The sequence below is a fragment of the Macaca fascicularis genome, chromosome 9, assembly GCF_037993035.2.
Source record: "Macaca fascicularis isolate 582-1 chromosome 9, T2T-MFA8v1.1".
NCBI lineage: Eukaryota > Metazoa > Chordata > Mammalia > Primates > Cercopithecidae > Macaca > Macaca fascicularis.
This window is the reverse complement of record NC_088383.1, coordinates 134,697,812-134,722,912: the sequence shown is the minus strand read 5'-3', so window position 1 is coordinate 134,722,912 and position 25,101 is coordinate 134,697,812. Positions and strand designations below refer to the sequence as shown.

The 25,101-nt window shown below is 40.0% G+C and overlaps 1 protein-coding gene across 7 annotated transcripts in view; it reads right to left on the bottom strand.

Annotated features, from left to right (window-relative positions):
- Positions 1-25,101, bottom strand: part of EDRF1 (erythroid differentiation regulatory factor 1) — a 45,902-nt gene that overhangs the window by 5,544 nt on the left and 15,257 nt on the right. For 5 of the 7 annotated variants that reach the window (XM_074003055.1, XM_005566703.4, XM_074003056.1 and 2 more), the window contains 12 exons: positions 23,334-23,594; positions 21,244-21,315; positions 20,769-20,919; positions 18,496-18,684; positions 17,951-18,151; positions 15,802-16,020; positions 13,167-13,390; positions 11,763-11,921; positions 11,439-11,588; positions 8,750-8,903; positions 5,399-5,514; positions 4,456-4,607 (listed from right to left, as the gene is read on the bottom strand). In XM_074003055.1, the coding sequence (XP_073859156.1) occupies positions 4,456-4,607; positions 5,399-5,514; positions 8,750-8,903; positions 11,439-11,588; positions 11,763-11,921; positions 13,167-13,390; positions 15,802-16,020; positions 17,951-18,151; positions 18,496-18,684; positions 20,769-20,919; positions 21,244-21,315; positions 23,334-23,594 (2,048 nt within the window). The remainder of the gene's footprint in view (positions 1-4,455; positions 4,608-5,398; positions 5,515-8,749; positions 8,904-11,438; positions 11,589-11,762; positions 11,922-13,166; positions 13,391-15,801; positions 16,021-17,950; positions 18,152-18,495; positions 18,685-20,768; positions 20,920-21,243; positions 21,316-23,333; positions 23,595-25,101) is intronic. The other 2 variants (XR_012418260.1, XR_012418262.1) reach the window with 1 other exon arrangement.

Here is a 25,101-nt window from a genome sequence, read left to right as displayed (position 1 = left end):
TAATGGACAAGGTGGATGCCATGCAAGGTCAGATTGGTGATTTGAGCAGAGAGCTTTGGAACTGTAAGAATGAACCCCAGGGAATTGCTAGAAACGAGGAACACTGTAACAGAGACAAAGAATGCCTTCAAAAAGTTCAACTGTAGATGACACAAAACCAAGTAAGGAATCAGTGAACTTGAAGATAGTTCAATAGAAATTATCCAAACTAAATCACAAAAAGGAAAAAAGGGTGTCAAAAAAACCAGAACAGAATATCCAAGAGCTGTGGAACAACATCAAACAGTCTAATATAGGTATAATGGGCTACCAAGGAGGCGAGAGAATGAAACAGAAGAAAGAAAAATGCTGAAGCCAGGGGTAAAAGCTATCATGACACACCCAAGCCTAATCACAGTCAAACTGCTGGCGGGTGGGACGCCTACAGGCAAGGAAGATGCATTTCTAACAGATGAACAAAAGTAGGAAACACAGCTGGCTTCCAGCCAGAAAACAGGCAGGCCACAGACAATGGAGTGACATCTTTAAAGTATGGAATGAAAAGGACTGTTAACCCAGAATTCTATACTCTGCTCAAAGATCTTCCAAGACTGAAAAAGGAATAAAAATTCTCTCAATTGAAAAGATAGAATTCATTGCTAGCAGAACTAGCGATGCTAAATGCTAAAAGAAGTTTTTCAGGCAGAAGGAATATGATGCTAGACAGAAACCTATACAAAAAGGTTAAGAGTACTGAAATGGAATAAATGAAGGTAAATAAAATCTCCTGTTCTCTTTAATTGCTCTTAAAGATAACTGTATAAGGTAAAAACTAGTAGCAGTGTATTATGTGTTTATAACATACATAAAAGTAAAACGTATAATAACAGAACAAAAGACGGGAGGAAGGAATTGGGAGTCTACTGTTACAAGGTCTTTACAGTACATGTAGAGCAGCATCGTATTACTTGAAGGTGGCCTCTCATGCAAGATTAACGATGTATACTGCAAAATCCTAGGTCAACAGCCAAAATAATGAAAAAGTGGCAGATAATAAATCAATAGTGAAATAAAATGGAATCACAGAAACTATTCAATTAACAGAAGGCAGAGAAAGAATCATATTAAATGTGAATGGTCTAGAGACCCCATTGTAAGACTGGACTTAAAAAGCAAGACCCTTGGGCCAGTGGCACATGCTTGTAATCCCAGCACTTTGGGCGTCTGAGGAAGGTGGACTGCTTGACCCAGGAGTTTGAGACCAGCCTGGGCAACATGGCAAGACCCCATCTCTACAAAAAATGAAAAAATTAGCTGGGTGTGGTGGTGCACACCCGTGGTCCCAGCTTCTCTGAGAGGCTGAGGTGGGGGATTGCTTGAGCCCAGGAGGTTGAGGCTGCAGTGAGCTATGATCATGCCACTGCACTCCAGCCTGAGTGACAGAGTGAGACCCTGTCTCAAAAAAACTAAACATAAAAATAAGTAAATAAAAAATAAAAAGCAAGACCCAACTATTGCTACTTACAGGAAACCCAATTTTAATATGAAAGACATACATGGAAAAAAACATTAACCAAAAGACAGCTGAGTGGCTATATTATCAAAGAGGGATATCTGTAGTAATAAGGAGGTCAGTTCTCCCAGATATCACAATCCTACGTGTGTGTACCTAACACAGCTTCAAAAACATATGAAACAAAACTGACGGTGCTGAGAGGAGAAACAGATAAATCCACAAGTGTAGCTGGAGACTTCAACACTCCTCGCTTGGTATATTGATTGCAGAAGACAGAAAGTCAGTGAGAATATAGAAGACCTGAACAATACTATGAACACGCTTAGCCTAACTGACATTTACACAACGCTCTCTACCCCAAACAGCAGGACACGCAGATTTTTCAAGTACACATGGAACATGTGCCAAGACAAATCATATTCTAGGCCATAAAACAAATCTAAGCAAATGTGAAAGAAGAGAACATACACAGTTATGGTCTCAGCACATTAACAGAATTCAACTAGCAAGCAATATCGAAAGATAGCTAACAAGCCCCAATATTTAGAAACCAAACAGCACACTTCAAATAACAAATGGGTCAAAGGAGAAGTCTCATTTAGAAACCAAACAGCACACTTCAAATAACAAATGGGTCAAAGGAGAAGTCTCAGGATATCAAATATTATTTTGAAACAAATGAAAGAGAAAACATACAAAAACATATAAGATGTAGCAAAAGCAGTGGTTTAGAAGAAAATTTTTGGCAGAAAATCTTTTATTAAAAAGGACAAATGTCTCAAATTAGTCATCTAGGCTTCCACCTTAAGAAACTAGAAAAAGAGCAAATTAAGTCCAAAACAAGTAGAAGGGCAGAAATTGATGACATTTAAGAGAGAAACAATGAGGGGAAGAAACAGTCAATTAAGCCAAAAGTTGGTTCTTTGAAAAGATTGAAAAGATTGAAAAAAAAAAAAAATTGATAAACTTCTAGCTAGAATGACCAAGAAAAACAGAAAGAAGAAGGATTACCAATATCAGGACTAAAAGAAGGGCTCTCATCACAAACCCCCTTAGACATTAAAAGGATAATAAGGGAAACTGTGAACCTATACATTTGACAATTTAGATGATGGACCTTCGTTTATTCAAGAAAAAGACAGCCTGAGTAATACCGTATCCAAGAAAAGAAATTGAACTCACTGTTTAAAAACTTCCAACAAAGTAAACTCCAGGTTAAGATGGTTTTACTGGTAAATTCTACTACATGAAGACCTAGTACTAATTCTGTACAATCTCTTTCAGAAAATAGAAGAGGGAACATGACTCACAGACTTTATGAGGCCAGCCCTGTTCTAATACTCAAACCAGACAAACCCATTATAAGAAAAGTGAGCTGTAGACCACTATCCCCATGCACAAACACAAAAATTATCAACAAAATGTCAGCAAACTGAATCCAGTAATACATAAAAAGAATACTCCATCACAACAAACTGGGATTTATCCCAGGAATGCAAAGTTGGTTTAACATTTGAAGAATCAATGTAATCCATTATATTAACAGGCTAAACAAGGGAAACCATGTGGTCATCTCAACAGATGCAGTAAAAGCACTGGACACAAATTCAATATCCATTCATGATAAAAACACTCTTAGCAAATTCAGAATAGAAGAAAACATCCTCAACTTGATAAAGGCCTCTACAAAGCCCCACAGCTGATACGAGGCTTAATGGTAAAAGACTGAAAACTTTCTCCCTGAGATCCTGAGGAACTGGGGGCAGGGGCAGGGTTGACTGCAAAGGACAGCAGGAAGAATTCTTGGAGCGATGGAACTGTTTTCTGTCATAACTGTGGTGGCAGGCACACATCGGTATGCATTTGTCAAGATTTTAAGAAGGATACACCACAAAGAGTCCATTTTACTGTATATAACAAAAAAAAAAAAAAAAAGAAAAGACAAAAATGACCTGTACCCTACGATTATAAATTGGTAAAATATACATAAGATAACTGGTAACAATGGATGTATTAGGATAAATGGTTTTCATTTCCTTTTCTCTATTTTCCAAATTTTGTTGTATGGTCAGATTGCACTTACATTTAAAAACAAGGAAGGCATATCATTTATATTACTTTCCTGATCTAGTACTACTACTGAAATTTCAAATTAAATCAATAATGCCAAAACAACAACTTTGGCAAAAGAATGTAAGTGTAACAAGATAACCCAAGGCCACGAGAACATTTCTGCGGAGGTGTGTGCTCCTGCTTCCGTGTTCTGTCCTCTACTCTGCACTTGGCCCTGAGCATCAAAACTCCAGTCCAGGCTCTCCATTAATCACAACATTCAGAAGTGTCACTAGAAACACAGATCTTCATTCCAGGGTTACTCATCTCCCTCAGGGAAAACGTTAACAACAGAGTATTTGCCCTTAGGCAGCAAGATGTCTTTCTTTTTGTAATTTCAATACATAGAAGGCTTCATGGAGAGAGTTCTTACCTAGTTTAACAAGTCAAGAAGGAACACCACGTAAAATTCTGAACTATCCACATAGAAGACAAGACAGAATACTATCTGTTCTTTCCTTCTTTTTTTTTTTTTTTTTTGAGACAGAGTCTCACTCTGTTGCCTAGGCTGGAGTGCAGTGGTGTGATTTCAGCTCACTGCAACCTCTGCCTCCTGGGTTCAAGCAATTCTCGTGCCTCAGCCTTCCCAGTGGCTACGATTAACAGGCGCACGCCACCACACCAGTTAGTTTTTGTATTTTTGGTAGAGATGGGAGTTTCACCATGTTGGCCAGGCTGGTCTCGAACTCCTCAACTCAAGTGATCTGCCTGCCTCGGCCTCCCAAAGTGCTGGGATTACAGCTGTGAGCCAATGTGTCTGGCCACTATTTTTCCTTTATGTTAGTAGAGAATATTTTTATAGGTAGGGTGCTGGGAAAGAAATTCCTACAAATATCCACTTAATTTACCTTGTTTTCTTTTTAGTTGAAGATAGCAGTTTAATGGACTGAAGGAGAAGAAATGACAACCGAGACTCAAATATACTGAGGAGTTTCATCACTTCTTCTCGATTGAGACTAGGAGAAGCATCAGCAGCTGGAGCAGCGTCACCACTCTTAGGCTAAAAACAACAACAAGTTATTTTCCTGGAGCTACCCAACAGCTGTAGTTTCATACCGTATCAAGTGATGCAACTGCAGTTTCATTAATCTAACAAATGTTTAAACCTAAACAAACAAACAGAAAGCACACCTATGATCATTCTGATAGACTAAAACACGTAATTAAAATGTCTCAGCCCACATAGGCACTTTTGTAGAAGAAATTAATCCTGACTTTGCAACATTAGACACAACACGGAAATGTACGGTACCACACAGGATTTGACCAAGCAGGGCTAGAAGAGCAATAGGTGGGTGCACCATGGGGCCTTCAGGAAGCTCTTACAACAGTAGAAGGTAACACGAATGCTGGAATGCCCAGAAAACGAGAAATTCCTTCCTGAGGAGCCTGCTTAGGCCCAGTCACCATTCAACTGCTCCCAGGCATTTTAATGGAAATTACAAAGGAGGGCAGGGGCCTTTTCTTTTAAAACATAAAACAAATTCCCACCAACAGCAACAAAAAACTCGAGACTTTATAATTTGCTAACTATGGTCTTGTTGAGATATACTCTTAAAAATATTTTAAAATACTTGCAAATTAAAGAAAGGAGATGAATAATTCTACTAGGCAAATATAACAAATCACTGTTAAAATGTTTCAGCACACAGCATACATATGTACATGTGTGTATATATATACACACACATAAAACATACACATACTCACACACATAATATGCCCACTATGTACATTCACCATGTAGTTTAAGACAAACAAAATCCAAAGACAGTCATTTCCTCCATTTACCTGGCCAAATTCTTCTACAAGCTCCTTCTGGATCAGCTGGAATGCGTGCTCGGTTCTCACCATTATATCAAGAGCCCCAGATAGTGTTTTCAACTTTCCAACATTGCTATTCTGACCTAAAGTGTTAAATACAAAATGTTCATTTCTTTAATATAAATCTAGAAACCCATCTAATGTTAATGTATTAATGAAAATTCAGACTTTCAAAATGCTATAAAGGAAGCTAAAGAGAATCTTAATTCTTCTAAATCCAACTTCTGTTTAATAATATTCCCTTGAGAAAAATACTAAGTCTGAACAAAGCAATAAATAATCATTGCTTCCCTGCCTCACCATTTGGTTTTGTCAAGATAGGCCACTTTTTCAGAACAGGAGCCTTAGGAGAAGGGACCAGTGGAAAAGAGTCTGGGGCTCGAGGCCCACCTCACAATTTACCAGCTGTATGGTCAAGTCACATAAGCACTTACTATCAGCAGTCATACCTGTAAAATAGTTTCTTACATTTCTGTTCAAAGGCAGGAAGTCAGACCAGATGAAAAAGGTTTTGTTTTATTCTAGAGCCTTCTGAATACAATTTTTCTACAGTTATCAGACACCACAACACACCTTTGCTCCTGTTCTCCTAGAACTCAATCATGTGCGCGGTGGTGTGCAGTAGAGGATTCATCTTGTACAAAGAGAGGTTTGGTCTTTGTCCTTGGCTCCTAGAAGGTAATCACTAAGTCCTTGAAATGTCCTGCCCAGTAAGAATGCCTCTGTTTACCTGGCAGGGGGCTTGGGTCACAATGGATAGCCTAACAATGGGATTTACTGTGGGGGCTTTGGGCCCCAGGGTAACAGCTCAACCTCTGGAGGCACTGGAGACAAAGATCAGCCACATGGCAGTCAACCATGTCTATGTGACCAAGTTCCAATGAAAACTCTGGACACCAAGGCTTGGATGAGCTTCCCCAGTTGTACATGCAGTGATTTATACACTTGGTGAGCACTGTCACATGTCACTGCCGGGGTGAGTTAGCACTATCTGTAACTCCAGCGGCAGAGGAACTGGGAGCTCGGCACTTAGAACTCTCTACAACTCTGCCTTCCGAGCCTCTTCCCTTGGCTCATTTTAATGTACATCCTTTCAATGTGAGAAATTGTAGCTGTAAGCAGAACAGCTTTCAGTGAGTTCTGTGAGTCCTTCAGCAAATTCTCAAACCCGAGGGTGGTCCTGGAGACTGCTGACAAACCTCCAGTTAGTGTGAGAAGTGCAAGTGGTCTTGGGGACTCCCCAACTCTGCAGGTGGTGAGAGACAGTAACTGTTGCCTTCTTCCTTTAAAGCATAATCCCACACTTTCTAAACAACTTATTATCTTTAAAATCGATGGGTCAATGTGATTTCAGCATAGATTTGGCATCTGGAAGACAAGCTATTGATTATGTATGAAAGTGTCATTGGGGCAAGGACCAGACAATATAGACATTAGGAAGGGAGATCTGAATCCTATGTACTAGGAAAAAAAAAAAAAACTGGGTAAAATAAGATAGAATAAAAGGTGTCACAACCTAGAGCATTTATTAACTTGGCTTACAAAACCCACAAACCTGGCTAACAAAACCCTCTAAAATATTTACATTACTTTCTAAAGTACTCATAGTAGTAAAACATTTAAAGGAGGGAATTAAACACGTTTATCATCTTAGCAAATTGTTCCAGTATCTTCCAGCACTTTGGGAGGCTGAGGCAGGAGTATCGCTTGAGCTCAGGAGTTTGAGACCAGCCTGGGCTTATAACATAGTGAGACCCTGTCTCTACAAAAGATTTTTCAAAAATTAGCGCCTGTGGTCTCAGCTACTTGGGAGGCTGAGGATCACTAGAGCCCAGATGGTCAAGGCTGCAGTGAGCCATGACCATGCCACTGCATTCCAGCCTAGGTGACAGAGTTAAGACTCTGTCTCAAAAACAAAAAACCAAAAACAAAAAACCCCAACAACAAAAAAGATCTTGATCATTCTAAGGAATTCAAACAAGGCAGAATATTCAAAGGTGCAAGTGAAAACTGAAGATCACTCTCCCCAGACCTTCCCCACATCAAGAGCTACTGTTAATTCTGGTGACTGTCCCACACATCTAGCCATGCATTATATGCCAACAAAAAATTAATTTTAGTAAAAACCATTTTTAGAAACTGTTTTAGATAGGTAATACATTCCCCAAATTTACAAGGTCCAAATGGGTATGCAGTGAAATCCCTCCTCCTGGCCTTGCAGGTTTCCTCCCCAAAGGGAACACGTTACCAGTTTCTTATACACCCTTCCAGGGCTACTGTGTGCCTGTGTAAACTAAGTCATACAGATTTAAAGTGTTAATCTGACTTTACACAAGGCTGGAAAACTAAATGAACTGCTGCACTTCAAATAATTGTTTCTTGCTTCTTGACCACACAGGAGATATTTCTCAAAAGACTCCTCTGTGAGAGAGGAGAACAGGTGAGCAAGAGAGAGAGGGGGAGAACTTAGGAAAAAATCATTAAGTGGTTGAAGTATCTGCTTACTCCATGCCATGGAAAATAACATAAGAAAGCATTCTCACTTTCACCCTTCTCTATCTCCCGACTTACCTTTACCTTGGTCAGGCTCTACAGTAGTATCTGTTCTGGAACCACAATCCAAGGGTCAGTTCTATGTTTAAAGGGTTCGATATGGCCCACTACTCCTTTACTGTTGCCTCTCCATCCCCAAATTTTTCATGCCGATTTAAATCTTTGGTTTTTTTTTCTTGTTTTTTTTTTTGACACACAGTCTCGCTCTGTCGCCCAGGCTGGAGTGTAGTGGCATGATCTTGGCTCACTGCAAGCTCCACCTCCTGGGTTCAAGTCATTCTCCCACCTCAACCTCCTCAGTAGCTGGGACTACAGGCCTGCACCACCACACACGGCCAATTTTTGTAATTTTAGTAGAGACGGGGTTTCACAATGTTGGCCAGGTTGGTCTTGAACTCCTGACCTCAGGTGATCTGCCCACCTCAGCCTCCCAAATTGCTTGGATTACAGGCGTGAGCCACCGTGCCTGGCTGATTGAAATCTTTAACTGTCTAAATTAATTTGTCAATTTTTTTTCCAAATAAGGGGTCATGGGACACATCTCAATATTTCTAGTCACTGAACATAATCTAATACATTTCTCTAAGTTTTAAAAAGTACTTCAAAAAGTGTAGAGATTTCTCCCCCTCCCTTCCCAAAGTCATTAACTATGGGGCAAATTAAAAAGAAAACAGTATGATTTAGATTCACAGGCCTGCCTTACTCTAAGACAATCCAGCACTAAGCCAGTGCATACATATCTGAGAAATGAGAAGTAAGACTTACTGGTCATCTGAAACTCAGCAAACGCTACTCTCTCCAGCTGTACTCTCAGCAGCTCGCAGGGAGCATCTTTGAGCAGCTGAAATAGCTTTGCGGCCTTGCTGTAATGAAGATCGGCCAGCACCCGGTGTTGTTTCCTGAGGTGTTCGTCACCAACCTAGAACCAAACCAAAACAAACAAATCCTTCACGGTAACTACTTCAGGCTTCATTAAGTGCTGCTTAGTTATTTTTCCCCCACTGTGGGTCTTACTAGGTCTTATTAGTTTTAGCTTTTATATTGAGGTCTTAATCCATTTCCTTTCTTTTTGTTTTTGAGACAGGGTCTCGCTCTGTCGCCCACGCTGGAGGTCCAGTGGTGCAATCTTGGCTCGCTGCAACCTCTCCGCCTCCTGAACTCAAGCAACTCTCCTGCCTCAGCCTACCGAGTTGCTGGGATTGCAGGCACCCGCCACTACTGCTTGGCTAATTTTTGTATTTTTTCGTAGAGATGGGGTTTTGCCATGTTGGCCGGGCTGGTCTCGAATTCCTGACCTCAAATGATCCGCCCGCCTTGGCCTCCCAAAGTGCTGGGATTACAGGTATGAACTGGAGAAGATTTCTTTCCACTTCGCCTTAGGAAGTCCTCAACCAAAATTCAGGTTTCCCCAGATGACCTAATATCCTGAGGGCAAAAGCAAGCTTAAGGGTGCCCAGACGATTCAGCAGAGGAATAGTCTTTCAGCAAATGGTGCTGGGACAACTAGATATCTATATGCAAAAGAGTGGGGAGGCCTGCGAGGCGGAGGTTGCAGTGAGCGAGGATCGTGCCACTGCACTCCAGTCTGGGCAACAGAGTGAGACCCTGTCTCCAAAAAAAAAAAAAAAAATCTTCTCCAGTTTAAGCTGTATCTCAAAAGATGATACTTTTCAGGATAAGGGCAACCCAGAAGTAAACTCATGTAAGGTAAGTAGTCTCACCTTGCAGGGGAGAAAGATCAACAAAACAAACAAAAAACACCACTGAGAAACTACAGGCCTGAGACGTGTAGCAGAAGCCAAGCAATCTCTCTGAAGGCAGGCGCCTTTATCCTAGGCCTCGGATAATTCTCAGAGACACAGGGATCTGGGCAGCAGGATTAATGTACAATACTGTTGGTATTCATTATTTCTAATAGCATCAAACTGGAATAATCCCAAAATTCAGTAATCATAGACTAGATAAACAAGCTACGATATAGTCATTTAATGACTACTGAGCTGAGAAAATGAATAGCTACCTGTGCTAACACAGATGTATCTCAAAAACATGATGTTAAGTGAAAGGCAGTAAGCCACAGAACACCAACAGCAGATTCGTTTTCCCATGCTCACCACAGAGCACAATGTAGACATACCATTTAAGTGGCACAGCACAAAAAAGGCACAGACACAGCAGAAATTTTCGGACAGCAGTTCACCTGGAGGTCCGGTGGTGCAATCTTGGCTCGCTGCAACCTCTCCGCCTCCTGAACTCAAGCAACTCTCCTGCCTCAGCCTACCGAGTTGCTGGGATTGCAGGCACCCGCCACTACTGCTTGGCTAATTTTTGGACGGCAAGGAAGACACACCAGGGAGGGGCATACGGGGCACTCCGGAGGATTCCTCTATTCCTCAACCTCCAGACAAGGGACACAGGGGTTTCCTTTTATTCTGTAAACTGTACGTATGTTCCACATGTATTTTTTTTTTCTTTCTTTTTTTTTTTTGAGATGGAGTTTTGCTCTTGTTGCCCGGGCTGGAGTGCAATGGTGTGATCTCGGCTCACCACAACCTCTGCCTCCCAGGTTCAAGCGATTCTCCTGCCTCAGCCTCCTGAGTAGCGGGCATTACAGGCATGCGCCACCACACCTGGCTAATTTTGTATTTTTATTCTCCACGTTGGTCAGGCTGGTCTCGAACTCCTGACCTCAGGTGATCCACCTGCCTCAGCCTCCTAAAGTGCTGGGATGACAGGTGTGAGCCACTGTGCCCTTCCTGTATTTTCATATATATGCTCTATTTTACAATAAAAGATGGGAGACTAGTACTGTAAAATTGGCACTGAACCATTACTATAAAGCCTACCTACATTTTAAAAAACCGAAGTAACACACCCAGGCAAATAGGTAAGTTCACAAACTAAGACCCAATCAAGTAGAGTAGAAAAAAATACACAGTATAGATTTTTGGTGAGAGGGAAAACCAGCTACACTACAAGTTTTTCTAAAGTAGCTAATTAACACAGATTGCATTTAAAATATATATGACTTGGCCGGGCGCGGTGGCTCAAGCCTGTAATCCCAGCACTTTGGGAGGCCGAGATGGGTGGATCACGAGGTCAGGAGATCGAGACCATTCTGGCTAACACGGTGAAACCCCCTCTCTACTAAAAAATACAAAAAAAAAAACTACCTGGGCGAGGTGGCGGGCGCCTGTAGTCCCAGCTACCTGGGAGGCTGAGGCAGGAGAATGGCGTAAACCCGGGAGGCGGAGCTTGCAGTGAGCTGAGATCCAGCCACTGCACTCCAGCCTGGGTGACAGAGCGAGACTCTGTCTCAAAAAAAAAAAAAAAAAAAAAAAAAAAATATATATATATATATATGACCATGGACCATGTTAAAAAAACAAAAACAAAAGCACCCAGAACACTTCTCAACTGATGTGGCACTGTACTTAACTTGGACTGACAATACCTGATTCCTCAGACAGCTGTGGTACATGGAGGCCAGCCTGTGATGGATGGTTGCAGCTCGATACTGACAAAGGGGCTGCCGAGCAGACATGGAATCCACATCGCAGTATTTCAGGGACTTCATCATGGCCTCACTGACTTCTTTTTCAATCTGTTTGTTTAGTTTTTTTAAGGGGGGAGAAAAAAACAAGCTCGTAATCTGACTGTAGGAGTTTTTAAAACGTTTAAATACTGCTTATTCTGGAAAAGACAAGAGATGCTAAATATTTGTTAAACAAGGGAATGAGAATGAGAACTTATTTTATAATCCAGCAAATATTATCACCTGCTCCTGAGCTTTTCTAGACAATGGAGCATAATCTTGCTGTAGAGTTGCCATAGTAAAGTAAGTAGTGGACAATTCCCAGTTCACTGAATCCCAAACAGCTGGGTGTATGTCTCGTGTTCCCAATGACCTCAGCGCTTTCAAATAGTAATCAATAGCCTGCAAAGGAGAAAGCAGTGTGCATTTCTGACTCAGCTTAAACATATACCAATACTGCATTAAAATAAAACGTACTTCATAACTACCCAGATGTTAATTTAATTTGGGGATGATTTATCAATGGGCAATATTATGAGCAAAAATGAAAAAATAAGTCAGTGAAAATATTTCAATGAAGAAAGTTATTCTGAGTAGACTGAAGACCACTGTGTTCCCATCTCAAGGCTATAAGAAGCCGATCCGTGGTGCTGCTTTCTGACTCAGGCTGAGCATGAGGATGCACTTGTTTCCTTTTTTTTTTTTCTTTCTAAATGAAAATTAGTTTCTATAACTAATACATTAGATTTAAAACATGCCAAATTTTACTGTAAAAAGAAGTATCTCCTCCTACCTTGTTACCCCAATCCTCAAATACATGGCCATTATATTGAAACCAAAAACAAAACCACACTTAATATCCCAGCAATAATTTCTACATTTCTGGTGTTTATTTATTCACTCTTTTCTGTGTATATATAAATTTTAAAAAGAAAATCAAAAATGGTCACTCATTTAAAAATTTATTATGCCACCAACATTCTTCACTAATGTCATTTAAATGGCTTCAATCACTCCATTATATGAGTGCTCATATCCTTGGACCCTCTGCAACAGTGGGTGTGATCATTTGTCATAAAATTTGGCAATCTAATAAATAAAACTCAATGTTGAGGCCAGGAGTTTGAGACCAGCCTGGTCAACATGGCGAAACCTCATCTCCACTAAAAATATTATAATGCCAAAATAAGACAGCATTTTTAGATCTTTTTTATACATTTGTGCATTTTTAGAACTTTATTTTCACACATGAGTTTATTCAACTTTTACCCAGGATTTCTGCTTACTGTGCCATGCTGGGAAAGTCCTTCCATAACCTATCATATAAGCCTCTACCTATATTTTCTTCTAGTACTTTTACAGTTTCACTTTCTCCATGTCAATCTTTAATCCATTTGATATTCATGCTCGTTGTACAAACAATTTGCAGAATCATCTTTTCCCTCCCAATTCCACATGTCATCTTCAATACTCAATTCTTACTAGTCTTAGGCCAGGTTCCAAGTGTTTTCATGATCTGTCTAGTCTTGTGCCATTAGCAGAGTTTAATTATTTTTAGTTTTGTAATACTTTAGTGAAACAATGGAAAAATGTAAATAAATGACAGGTATGAATGGATGAGGCCCAACATGTAAGCAAATGTGTTACCTTATTATAATATAAGCCTTCTTCTGGTGAAAATTCACGTTTAAATTCATCACCTGCACCACAGTGCGCCTGTGCACAAATTCGCATGAGTCTTCCCGTGTTACATAATAAAAGGGCGGCATTTGTGGCATCCTCAATTGACTCAAAGTTGTGAATTCCCTTTTCAAAACAAGAAAAGCTTTTTTTCCACAACTGTTGCTCGGCAGCAGACACAGATTTGCTCACTTTACAGAGAAAGAAAGAAAACAACTGTGTAAGCAGACATCAGTGTAAACCCTAGCACTGTCTTAAGAGGAGGACGGCAGTGACAGGAGTGTGGTGGCGAGCCAGTCATCTGCAGTCAACCACGGCTCATTGCTCTCACCATGCCTGTTACATGAAGGTAAACGTGTCCCTCAGAGTTCATATGCTGAAGCCCTAACCCCTAGTTCCTTAGAATCTGACTACATTTAGGACAGGTCCTTTAAAGATGTAATTAAGGTTAAATGAGACTGTAAGAGTGGGATCCTAATCCGGTATGACTGGTGTCCTTTTAAAAAGAGGGAGGGACTCCAGGGGTATGCACAGAGAGAAAGCCCTGTGTGGACACAGTGACAAGGCGGTTATCTGCAAGCCAAGGGAGAAGCATGAGAGGAATCCAACCTTGCTGCCACCTTATGGATGGATATGAGACAGTAAATTTCTCATTGACGTCATCTAGTCTATGATATTTCATTACAGCAGCCCCAGCTGACTAATACAGCTTGATGAAGTCTCTCACCATCCTGCTCCGCCTCACCCAGGGTGGGAACCATCCCTTTGTCCAGCACATTCATGCTGTATGCCTGGCCTGCCCATTAGTCACTTAGTAGCTGTCTGGGGTATCCGATCGACTGTTATGATATCGCTGTGCTTTTGTACAAGTAACCCTTATTTTGACTTAATAATGTCCCAAAGCACCAGAGTAATGATGCTGCCATACTGTTGTAAATGCTGTTAATCTTTTACTTGCCTAATTTGTAAATTAAACTTCATCACAGCATGTATGTACACGAAAAAGCACAGAAGAACTCTCCAGTTTCAGGCATCCACTGGGGATCTTGGAATGCATCCTCCAAGGGTAAGTGGGGTCTACTGTACAACACTTAAGCATAACCCTCTTCACTATTAACCAAATGATATTCAAATAAGCAAAGAAAAACATCTGAGCAAAGTGTCATTTTGTGAAGATCCAAAAGCGTGGTTCCCATGGAGTTTGAAGAGATTACAGCCTGTGTTATATCCAATTTCCCTAGCTTCCTGACGACCACTTCCCAAATTCCCTCACTGACTGTCCCTCCAGATGCACCTTAAATGCACAGGTTCTCCCACTAGCAAGGAACTCTTTGAGGGCAACATCTGTATCCCTAAGTGCCAAGCATTATTCACAGATCAACAGGCACACAGGCTGGGTGCAGTGGCTCATGCCTGTAATCCCAGAACTTTGGGAAGTCAAAGCATGAGGACTGCCTGAGGCCAGGAGTCCGAGATCAGCTTGGGCAACATAGCAAGATTTCATCTCTAAAAAAATTTTTAAAAATTGCTTGGGAGGCTGAGGTGAGAGGATTGCTTGAGCCAAGGAGTTCGAGGCTGCGGCAAGCTATGATCATGCCATTGCAGTCTAGCCTGGGCGACCGAGTAAGACCCTGTCTCTTAAAAAACAAAAACAAAAACAAACAAACAAACAAAACCAAAAACCAAAACCAAAGGCCCACAGATGCTCAGCCAACCTGCTGACCTCAGTCCTACCTCAGCCCCTTTCTGTTCTCTCCCTGTGACCAGCCTTTATGTTCCCGTCTATTCTCACAGCTCCAACTATTCCCTTTAAATGAAAGGCCTCAGTCTATCTCGATAGCCCTACAGCTCTTAGCACACTTCAAACTGACTTTTCACATACACGTTCCATAGTGAACTCAAATTCAACATGGGCCCAAATGATTCACCATCTCACATCTTACTCCCACATCCTACTTACACCATCCCACATCTTACTACGCCATCCCGCATCTTACTTACCCACTATCCCACATCTTCCTCACACAGGCCTCTTGCTCCCTCTAAACGTACACTTGCACCCTCTGAGATCCCTGGCTTCTTCCTAACGCCGCCTCTTCGGTCTGGAGCACCCTCCTTTCCTCACATTTGCCAGCTGACACTACACACCCCGCACCACCCTGCTCAATGACACTTTCCCAAAATCCCTCTAACTTATGACCTTATGTCTTCTTTCCCCAGTCTCCCATTATACTTCATCTGTACTCATCCACAGTGTTCTTTGTGTTCCTATCCAGCTTCCCAACATGAAGAGAGGACCATATTTTAGCCAGTTCCGTATCCAACATACAGCCTGGCACATGATTGGATGTCCCATTTGCTTCTAAATTGATCAGATGGACTGAGTACAAAAGTGAGAATGAAGAACATTGAAATAATTAATTCCAAGGGAAAAATCATGTTTTCCTAATTCTATTTCTTAAGAATAATAAGAGGTTCTCTAACAAAGCACCTCTTTATGACATAAAATCAAGTGCCACAGTTCTTTGCTTAACTCATACAAAATTAGCATAATTTTCTAAGAGAACAGGCAATAAAGAGAGGAATCTAAAGAAATACTCACCTACTCTCTCACTCTGCAATGCTGCCGCCTGATTCATGTAAAACACTCCAATTTCATTTCTAATGTTACCCATTCTCTTCAATACTTGTACATAGTGTTCTGGATTTTGGCTTTTCAAGTCACTAAATTGCAAGATTTCATTAGCAGCCTCGTAACATTTACAACTAACAGAAAGTTGACTTTCTAAGTCTGTAGACAAATCAGTTGCCCATGCAAATCCTGAAAAGAAAAAAGGGATACATCAATGCGAGTCATGTGATTCCTTCTTCCTCAGTATCTACATGAACCTGAGATTCTAAATTTTAAGTAATAAAAAATGCAATACGGTATAAGTATACTAAGATTCAATCAATACAACAATATTTAAGTTTCATAATAAAGATCTATTTATTTATAAAATTACATTTCTTGGGATATTAATGTTGGATAAAAATATTTTCCTGACTATGAATATCACACAATTCCTGTGATCCAGGTTTTCCCAGGTACGCTTGTTTATTAGGGCAGACCTAAAGTTGTCCACTAATACAAAGTTGTTATTTTTTAATTAATGGAAATAGTTCTTGAAATAATGTGTCAATATTAACTTTAAGTCACTGAAGAAGCTGCTACAGAAGCCCTCAGAAGATTAAAAATGCCATCAAAGTGGGAACTGGAGTAAAAAGAAGTATTTAACTGAAATTGCTATGATGGGAGTAGTAAAAATACACTGAGGACTTTCCTACTATATCTATAAAAAAATGATTATTTGAGAAAGACGGAGAGGGGAAGAAAGGGCAAAAACACTAGAAAATAAGACATTTTTCCCTCGCCCCCAGTACACTCCTCCAGCTGTGAGTTGTCTGAAACTCTGGAAGACAAACATCAAGTCATATTTAGTATAACAATTTAAGAGCATAATAAAACAACCCCATGAGACATTACAGAAGCACCTTCAGAAGACTCATCTCTTACTTCGTTCACTGTCTTAATGGCAGCGTGCTCACACAACTGTGCTGAGGTAAGAGGGAGCGATAGCGCTGCTGTGGATCAGATTACTCTATTTCCCAGTTTTAAAGCCTGATAATTCCAAACACAGCGACATATTCAGTAAGACGCTGGCTATGAACCAATGTTAAAAACAATGATCACTTTATTTCAGCCCCAAGGAATCATCCAGAAGGTAATGAACCACCTTCATCAACTGTTATACCTTTCAAAAGGAAACCCATGGCTTTGTTAGCTGCCTACAAGTGTTACCTAGAAGAACCTCATGAAAAGAAGAGTGTAAAAAGCTGACACAAGGCCAGGCGCATTGGCTCATGCCTGTAATCCCAGTACTTTGGGAGGCCAAGGCGGGAGGATCGCTTGAGTTGAGGAGTTTGAGACCAGTCTGGGGCAACATGGTGAAACCCTGTCTCTAATAAAAATACAAAAATTAGCCAGGTGTGGTGGCCCATGTACTAGTCCCAGCTATTTGGGAGACTGAGATGGGAGGATCACTTGAACCCAGTGGGTAGAGGTTGCAGTGAGCCAAGATCGCCCCACTGCACTCCAGCCTCCTAGGCAGCAGAGCAAGACTGTGTCTCAAAAAAAAAAAAAAAAAAAAAAAAAAAAAGTTGACACACAACTGTCTTCATATCTTACTTTATAGTTAGTTCTAGTTATATAAACAGTAATTATAAAATACTTAAAAACCATTTTATACAAATACACAAGATTATGTTTAATTTTAAAATTAAGAAACGAATAAAACAGTAGGCCAGGCACAGTGGCTCAAACCTATAATCCCAGCACCTTGGGAGGCCAAGGTGGGCGATCACCTGAGGCCAGGAGTACGAGACCAGCCTGACCAAGACGAAGAAACCTTGTCTCTACTAAAAATACAAAATTAGCCAGGCATGGTGGCGCATGCCTGTAATTCCAGCTAGCTGGTAGGCTGAGGCAGGAGAATCGCTTGAACCCGGGAGGCAGAGGTTGCAGTGAGCCAAGATTGCACCATTGCACTCCAGCTTAGGCAACAAGAGTGAAACTCCGTCTCAATAAATAAATAAATAAATACAAAGCAAATATCAAAACTCTAATATTTCTGTCCCTTTTCTGAATACTCAAGCATGAGCTAGACTGCATAGTCCCACCATGAACCACGTGGTCCAAGTCTGTGGCACACCTTGGCAACTGGACTCTCTGTGAAGGCTATGCAGGATCTCCTGGTCCTCTTTTGTTTGGTAATGAAACTCTTCAAGGTGTGCAGCTCTATTATTTGCATTCTGGGCCAGCATTAGTTGGATATCACCACAAAGTGTCAAATATTGAGAGAGAAACAGCAGCACTTCGGAAAGCATATTGGTGCAGAGGCAGCAATAAGTATCTGTTTAGAAAGGGCGGGAAGAAGAAAAAACACAAACGCAGAAACAGTTAATGACCACAGGAAATATGAAGACACTGTGTTATCAGCAGAACACTTTGTACCACCGTAGCTATTGTTTATTTTATGTCCAATAATACATATTACGGCTTCATGTATTTCAAAGCAGAGACGTTCAACCATTGAGCAGAAACTAAAATAGAAGGTAACACACACAGGATTGGAAAGAGTCATTTTAAAATAAAGATACACAACAGAAACAGGAGTAAACTTCCACTGTGATTCAGATGCCTTCTCTGTTCTCCCTTCCCAGGGCCTATTAAACATATTCATGTACAGTGGCTTACCATGGCTTTGCAAAGCTAATTTAATGTATCGTAATGCTCTTCCATATTTCTGAAGACTCATGGCAGCATCAGACAAAACATAATAGGCCTTCGACGACTTGAGAATCAGCTGAAGTTTCATTTTATGTTGCCAAGAGCCAGGGATCATTCCAGATTGACTGGAATAATTGCCCTTCTGAAGGGAGCCCACTGTGACATGGAGAGAAAAAAAAAGACAGCACATTTGACTGTAAGTCTCACGCACAAAAAATATTTTCTGTTTCTTGATAGAAACACTCTAGACTTAGGTGCTATTGTGACAAGACTGGTAAATATTATGCTTTACTGCTTAAATACACTGGAGTAAAACGGCTGTGTTAAAAGACTCTCACTTGGGAGTTCCGAGGCCTTCTGCTTCCCTGACATCGGCAACTCTGTCATTCTCTTCCAGTGTCACTGACATAGCTAACCTCATGAGTGACACCTGTCTCCTTTCTCCAGTCTATGTGTCAACCTGTCAAAGTTTACCTTCCTAAAGCACAGCTTAGATCATTGTGAAAGCCTGTCCTCAAACATGAAAATGGTTTCTTCCCACTTAGCCTAAACTAGTTACATGTTTCTCAGTCTCACTTCCTACTTGTCCATCCTACTACCCGTCAGCCAATGTTAAGATACTACTTGTCACCTATAAAGATGCCTGTTTTTCCTATCTCCCATCTTAGTTTACTGTTTCCTCTATCAGGAATACTCTATTTAAAGTCCAACCCATCACTACCTTCTTTATACTCAACAAATGATCATTTTTGTGGCAAGTACTGTGCCAGGCACTGGAAACTGTGACATGAAGTTATATGGCCTCTATGCTTGATAACATAAACCACCACAAACTATGTAAAGTGTAATTAACAGAGAAAGAACAAAATACTGTGGAACGTTTTGCTCCACAAATAACAAAAACACACCCCGACTTCTCCCAGCTTGAAGGTTTCTCATTTTTTTAATCAGCTAGAACCCAAGTCTTTCAAGGCGATGAAAGATACTTAGTCTTCATTATGGTTTGATGTGTGTATGGATTTCTTTCCTCTGCTGACATAAGCATCATCTGTGAGTAAGAGGCATTGTGAGAAACTAAAGTTAAGTCAGATGAAGTTCTTGTTCACAGCTGTTTGTGTGTGCATGTGTGTGTAAAACCATTTAACGCAGGAACTCTGACATAAGGCAGGCTCACAGGACAAAGTGGTCAGAGAATCAAGTAATTCTGATGGAGAACAGAGGGAAGCATGGAGATTCTGAGCTTGAGCAGGATTTTCAACAGGGGAGACAGAGGAGGAGGAAGAGACAGAAAAGGTATTCCAGAAAAAAAGAATGGCAAAAGTCCTGGTGTGATCTCCTTACTGCCTGTAGGCTGAAGCGTGGCATACAAGCAGGACTACATAAATGCTGGGGAAATAAATCTATTCCTCTCCTATCTCCACCATGTTTGTTCAGGAAAAGAAGGGTCCAGAAAGCACTTCTTCCACTGTGATTCAAATGTATTTCAAACATACAGGCTTTCTACATTTCTTTCTTTCTTTTTTTTTTTTTTAACAATTGAAACTGATTTAAAAGGGGGAAATAAATAAGGTTGGAAAAAGAAATACAACTTAGGTTAAAATAAAGAAGAAATTCACAGCTTCTGCTTCAAAGTCCATATGTTCTTCATGATGTTATATTCCTGAAGAACAAACTAGATAATTTAAAAGTGACATTTGTAGCTTATTCAAGTGCTGTGCGGTAACAACAGCCTACGCTTCTATAGTGCTTATTATGTACACTGTTCTGAGCACTTTACATATATTAACCATTTAATCATTCTAACAACCCTTTAAAGAAGCCATTATTATCGTTTCTATTTTGAAAGAGATAAAAAGTGACTCAAAGAAGTGGAACAACTTGCCCTAGCAAAGCCAAGATATGAAGTTAGGCAGTTGGGCTCCTAAGTCTGTGGCACCTACACACTCCAGTGCTTTTACTGAAGCAGCAATTTCTGAGAACTCCACCGGGCTGAGGCATTAGTTCCTCACTGTGGGTAACGGGAAGATGCATGCTCCTTATGTTCTTATTAGAAATGTCCATGAAACATCAAAAATATCCTTTTTATATTTCAAATGAAACAATACTACCCCTACTTCCAGTTCACATATCCTTTTCTCAATGCCTTGCAATGAATGTCTTAATTGACATAAGTCTGCTGTTGATAAAGAACCAGTATATTATTCTATTGAAGGCCTTATTTGCACATCAATTCAACTTACTTTTGTCCAAAAACAAGGCCATCTGCTTCTCTAGCCCCTCGGGACCCCCTCTTGTGGATTCGTCTTCATATTTTAACGGGATTGGAGTGCTGGGGTCAGCTGCTGGGAGGTCGCTTTCTTTTTTGATGCTGCTATCGACAGATTTTAAACCCTTCAAAAAAAGGAAAAGCATTCACTATATACCTAACTTCAGGTCAACTGAAAACTAAATATAAGACAGTATCTGGACTACTGAATATGTTTAGTAATTTAATTTAGTAATTTAGAAATTTCCATCTCAGAAACAGACTTTTAAAAACTTGGTTTGATCTGAAATATTTCGGAAAAATGAATCTGATTATCAGTTTATGCTTAAGGAAAAAAAAAACTGCAGCAGAACACAATTTGGAGTAACATTTAGACACCAACAAACAAGTGTAATTTGCATATCAAGTACCAACTTTACTGAAACAGTGAAGACTAAACTTAAACTTACCTCTAGAACATAGCTCAGCACAAGTCTACAGCGCTCTTCTGTGTCATGGCAAACTGGAAATGCACAACTGGGCTTGAGGAACAAACATGTAAAATTATGAATACACTACCAATGTATTAAGGTCAACATATTGTTTTTGTTGAAGATTAAATTACTGCAAGCATTATCAACAAAAATCTTGCTTAAAAAGATCTTACAACATATATGTTGCTTTAAGTACTTACAATTTTAAATATAATTCTATTATGACAAAAAAGCAAGAACTAGAGTAGTAATATTTTAGACAAATATAGACCTCATTTAGTAGGTCAGCTCCACTCATAATTAGCACCGATACTAGGCAAAACACAATTAACAATTAGCATCAATTTAGAAATAACAAGTTTCACCAATATTCTTGTTAATTTATTTGTTTAATTAAGGAGCAAAACCAGCTAGCAACCTCCAACTAAGAAGGATATTACATGTGAAGCATTTCATTTTGCTGAATCCCGTGGGGTTGGAATGACTGTTCTCATTGCACAGAAGAGAAGCAAGCACAGACAGTTTAGCAATTTGTCTGAGGACACGGTGAGTGAGTGGGGAGCTGGGACTCTGGAGCTCATGCTGACTGTCCATACTGCAAAGTCATTCAATAAGGATAAGGAAAGGCCAACTAAAGACACGTTTATATGAATACTAAGACTGCATTTTTTGAGTGCTTCAGATACTGACAGAAAGTGCTATCTGTGAAAAACAGTGACACTCATTACATCTTTAATTATTATCTAATTGTTCCGTTAAGTCCACGGCCTAGTGTTACAATGCAGTATTCCATATACATGTAACTTTTGCAATCAGTGATTATAACCAGAACATTTTTTCACTCCACTGTGGAAGTTCAAGCTGAAAGTGAACTAAAATTTAGATGGACAGTTAATGACTTTTTCCTGCAGTCATTGAGTCAAATATTTACTGAGCACCCATAATGTGTTCTAGACATTGGAGATAGAGTGTCTGTACCTGCAGGGAACTTACATTCTAGTGAAGCAAGACAAACATAAAAATAAGAACTTCAGGAACAGATAGGCTCCCTGAAGGACAAAAAAGTAGAGCACGCTTTGGCCAGAGTGGTCAGGGAACATCTCCCTGAAGAGGCAACATTTCAGTCAACACTTAAGCCTTAAAAAAGGCAGCCATGAACAGACCTAGGGTAGGTGCATTCCAAACAGAAGCAACAGCAAATACAAAGGCCCTCCAATGAGCATGATCTTGATGCTTTTGAGAGAAAAAAAAGCCAACATGACCATGGTAAACCAAGAGGGCAAGTGAAGGTCAGAAAGATGGGCAACGTTTTAGGGTGACAGAGATAGCCCCTCAAAAACTTGCTTAAAGTTTCCATCTGAAAGTTACACTCAGTGCTTAAATTAAGAGGTTATCTGTAAATACAACTGTATTTCAGTTCAGGGAACAGCCAGAACTCTTAAGGTTGGCCTGGATCTAATCATAGGGAGATGGTATGTTGAAAGGTATACACTGCCTGGAGATACACTGATGGTAGAAGGACAGTCAGGGAGGGCAACCCACACAGGGAGAAATCCGTCTGGTCCTCTCCAGGGAAGAGACATGTCCAATACGGCAGACATGACTACCAGAGTCATGAAAAAAGTACTGTCTTATATAGCACAGGGATAATGTACCAGATCTCACCATACACAGCTCCAAGAGCCACCTCCTTCTCTACCCTAATTCTATGTTCACCAAGCAACCTATATATGTCATTTCCCAGCAACCCCAAAACTGGACAGAAGTGCCCTAGTAAGGAGACAAGACTATGACTACACACTGGTCACTGGAGAGGAAAATCCTTCACGTAAGAATAGACAGACACCTGGTTTACACATCTGTCCACTACAGGCTTGTACAATGTGGGTCAGTTATCGTGGAACAATACTATAAAGCCAAGTTTTAGAATTCAGAAAACTAATGATTATTAGATGCTGGACCATGAAAGATTTATTGAAGCAATGGTATCTTTTGAAGGGCTAACTATATTCGATTAACAATTATGTTTCCTTGATAACAATTTAATATAAATTCTAAAGGCTTACTCTGATTTGATGAATAGATTTGTATTTTTCTGGTACTGACAGTTCTCCAACGGACTTGATTATAGCTACTGCTTTGCTATCATCCGATGGATCAGAGCTGGTGCTATAGGATCCATTTTCATCACTGTCGGGCATCTCTTCCTCCTCTTCACTATAACTTTCATCAGAATTCTCGTTTAAAGGAGATTCTGAATTTTCTTCCTTTTTAGGTTCATCCAATTGAAAAAGTTCTGAAAGCATGTAATTGGCGGAAGCAATAATCTTATGAAAAAGAGAGAAATATGTGTAAATTACTGTCATAAAAAAATACGTGGATTTTAATACCATACTAACAAATTTTAGAAGGAGGTCGGCACACAGGCTCTTTCCACCATATAGACTGTAACACACACAGAAATGTTCCCAGTTCAAAGCTACCAATACTCTGAGTATGCTCCACAAAATCTTTATAGGTTGACGCATTTCCTATTTCCTGAAATCACTCCACCCTGAGCCTTCTCTCTTAAAAGGTGTCAACTGAATTTCACTGGAGACAAACAAAAGCTTTTGAGTATTGAGTGTCATATCTAAAATATTAACAAATATTAATACCACCCTATACCAAGTGAGAAACCAGAATTTTTCCTTACAAACTATAAATTAATTCAAGTTTCTCTATAATAGGCAACTAATATTTATTATACAATCTATGGTTCTAAAAAAAAAATTACATTAACAAGGGAAAAGTCCATTCTCATATCTCTTAAAATTAGGAATTATATACAATCATTTATCCCATTCTATTATTTATCAGTTCTTAATCACAGACGATGGTCTTAACACCATTTTCTAACATCCACATAAACCACTCAAATTCCACTATACACTGCCACCTCAGTCAGCAATTAGATATTTCAGTCAGAAACAAAATGTTTTACTATTTTTCTTCAAAAAAATTTCTGAGTTTGGTCTCTAGCATAATCTTTATCTCTAAATCAAATGTGGCTACAATTAAAATTACTTTGGCTCTTCAAAGAAAAATTGCGTATCCTACATACCTTTACTGATTTGAACAGGATACAACCATTAGCCTTACAGTGAAAAATAAAGTTATGAAGCAAACAACGGAGGGTAAGGATGGTATAAAATTGTGGGGAGCATGACTGAGGGAATATTTTAAGAGATGTTTTTCCCCCCTCTCTTTAAAACAAATGTTACTAACTTTTATTTAAGAGATGCTTTAATATCCTTAAGTGTGGAATGTGAACCCTATTTATATTAACAAAGTGTTATCAAGGTCTAATAGCAACAAAACAAAGAACTAAGAGCGCTACTGTCAGAATTCCATGAGTTCTAAATTTATTGAGCAGTGCTGTCTAAGAGAAATGTAACATGAGTCACATACGAAATTTTAAATTTTCTAGTAGCTACATTTAAAAAGTAGAATCTGTGGAGGCCTGGCACAGTGGCTCATGCCTGTAATCCCAGCACTTTGGGAGGCTAAGGTGGGCGGATCACAAGGTCAGGAGATCGAGACCATCCTGGCTAACACAGTGAAACACCGTCTCTACTAAAAATACAAAAAATTAGCCAGGCGTGGTGGCAGGCACCTGTAGTCCCAGCTACTCGGGAGGCTGAGGCAGGAGAACGGCATGAACCCAAGAAGTGGAGCTTGCAGTAAGCAGAGATTGCGCCCCTGCACTCCAGCCCGGGTGATAGAGCGAGACTCTGTCTCAAAAAAAAAAAAAAAAAAAAAAAAAAAAGAAGTAGTAGAATCTGAGAAATTAAC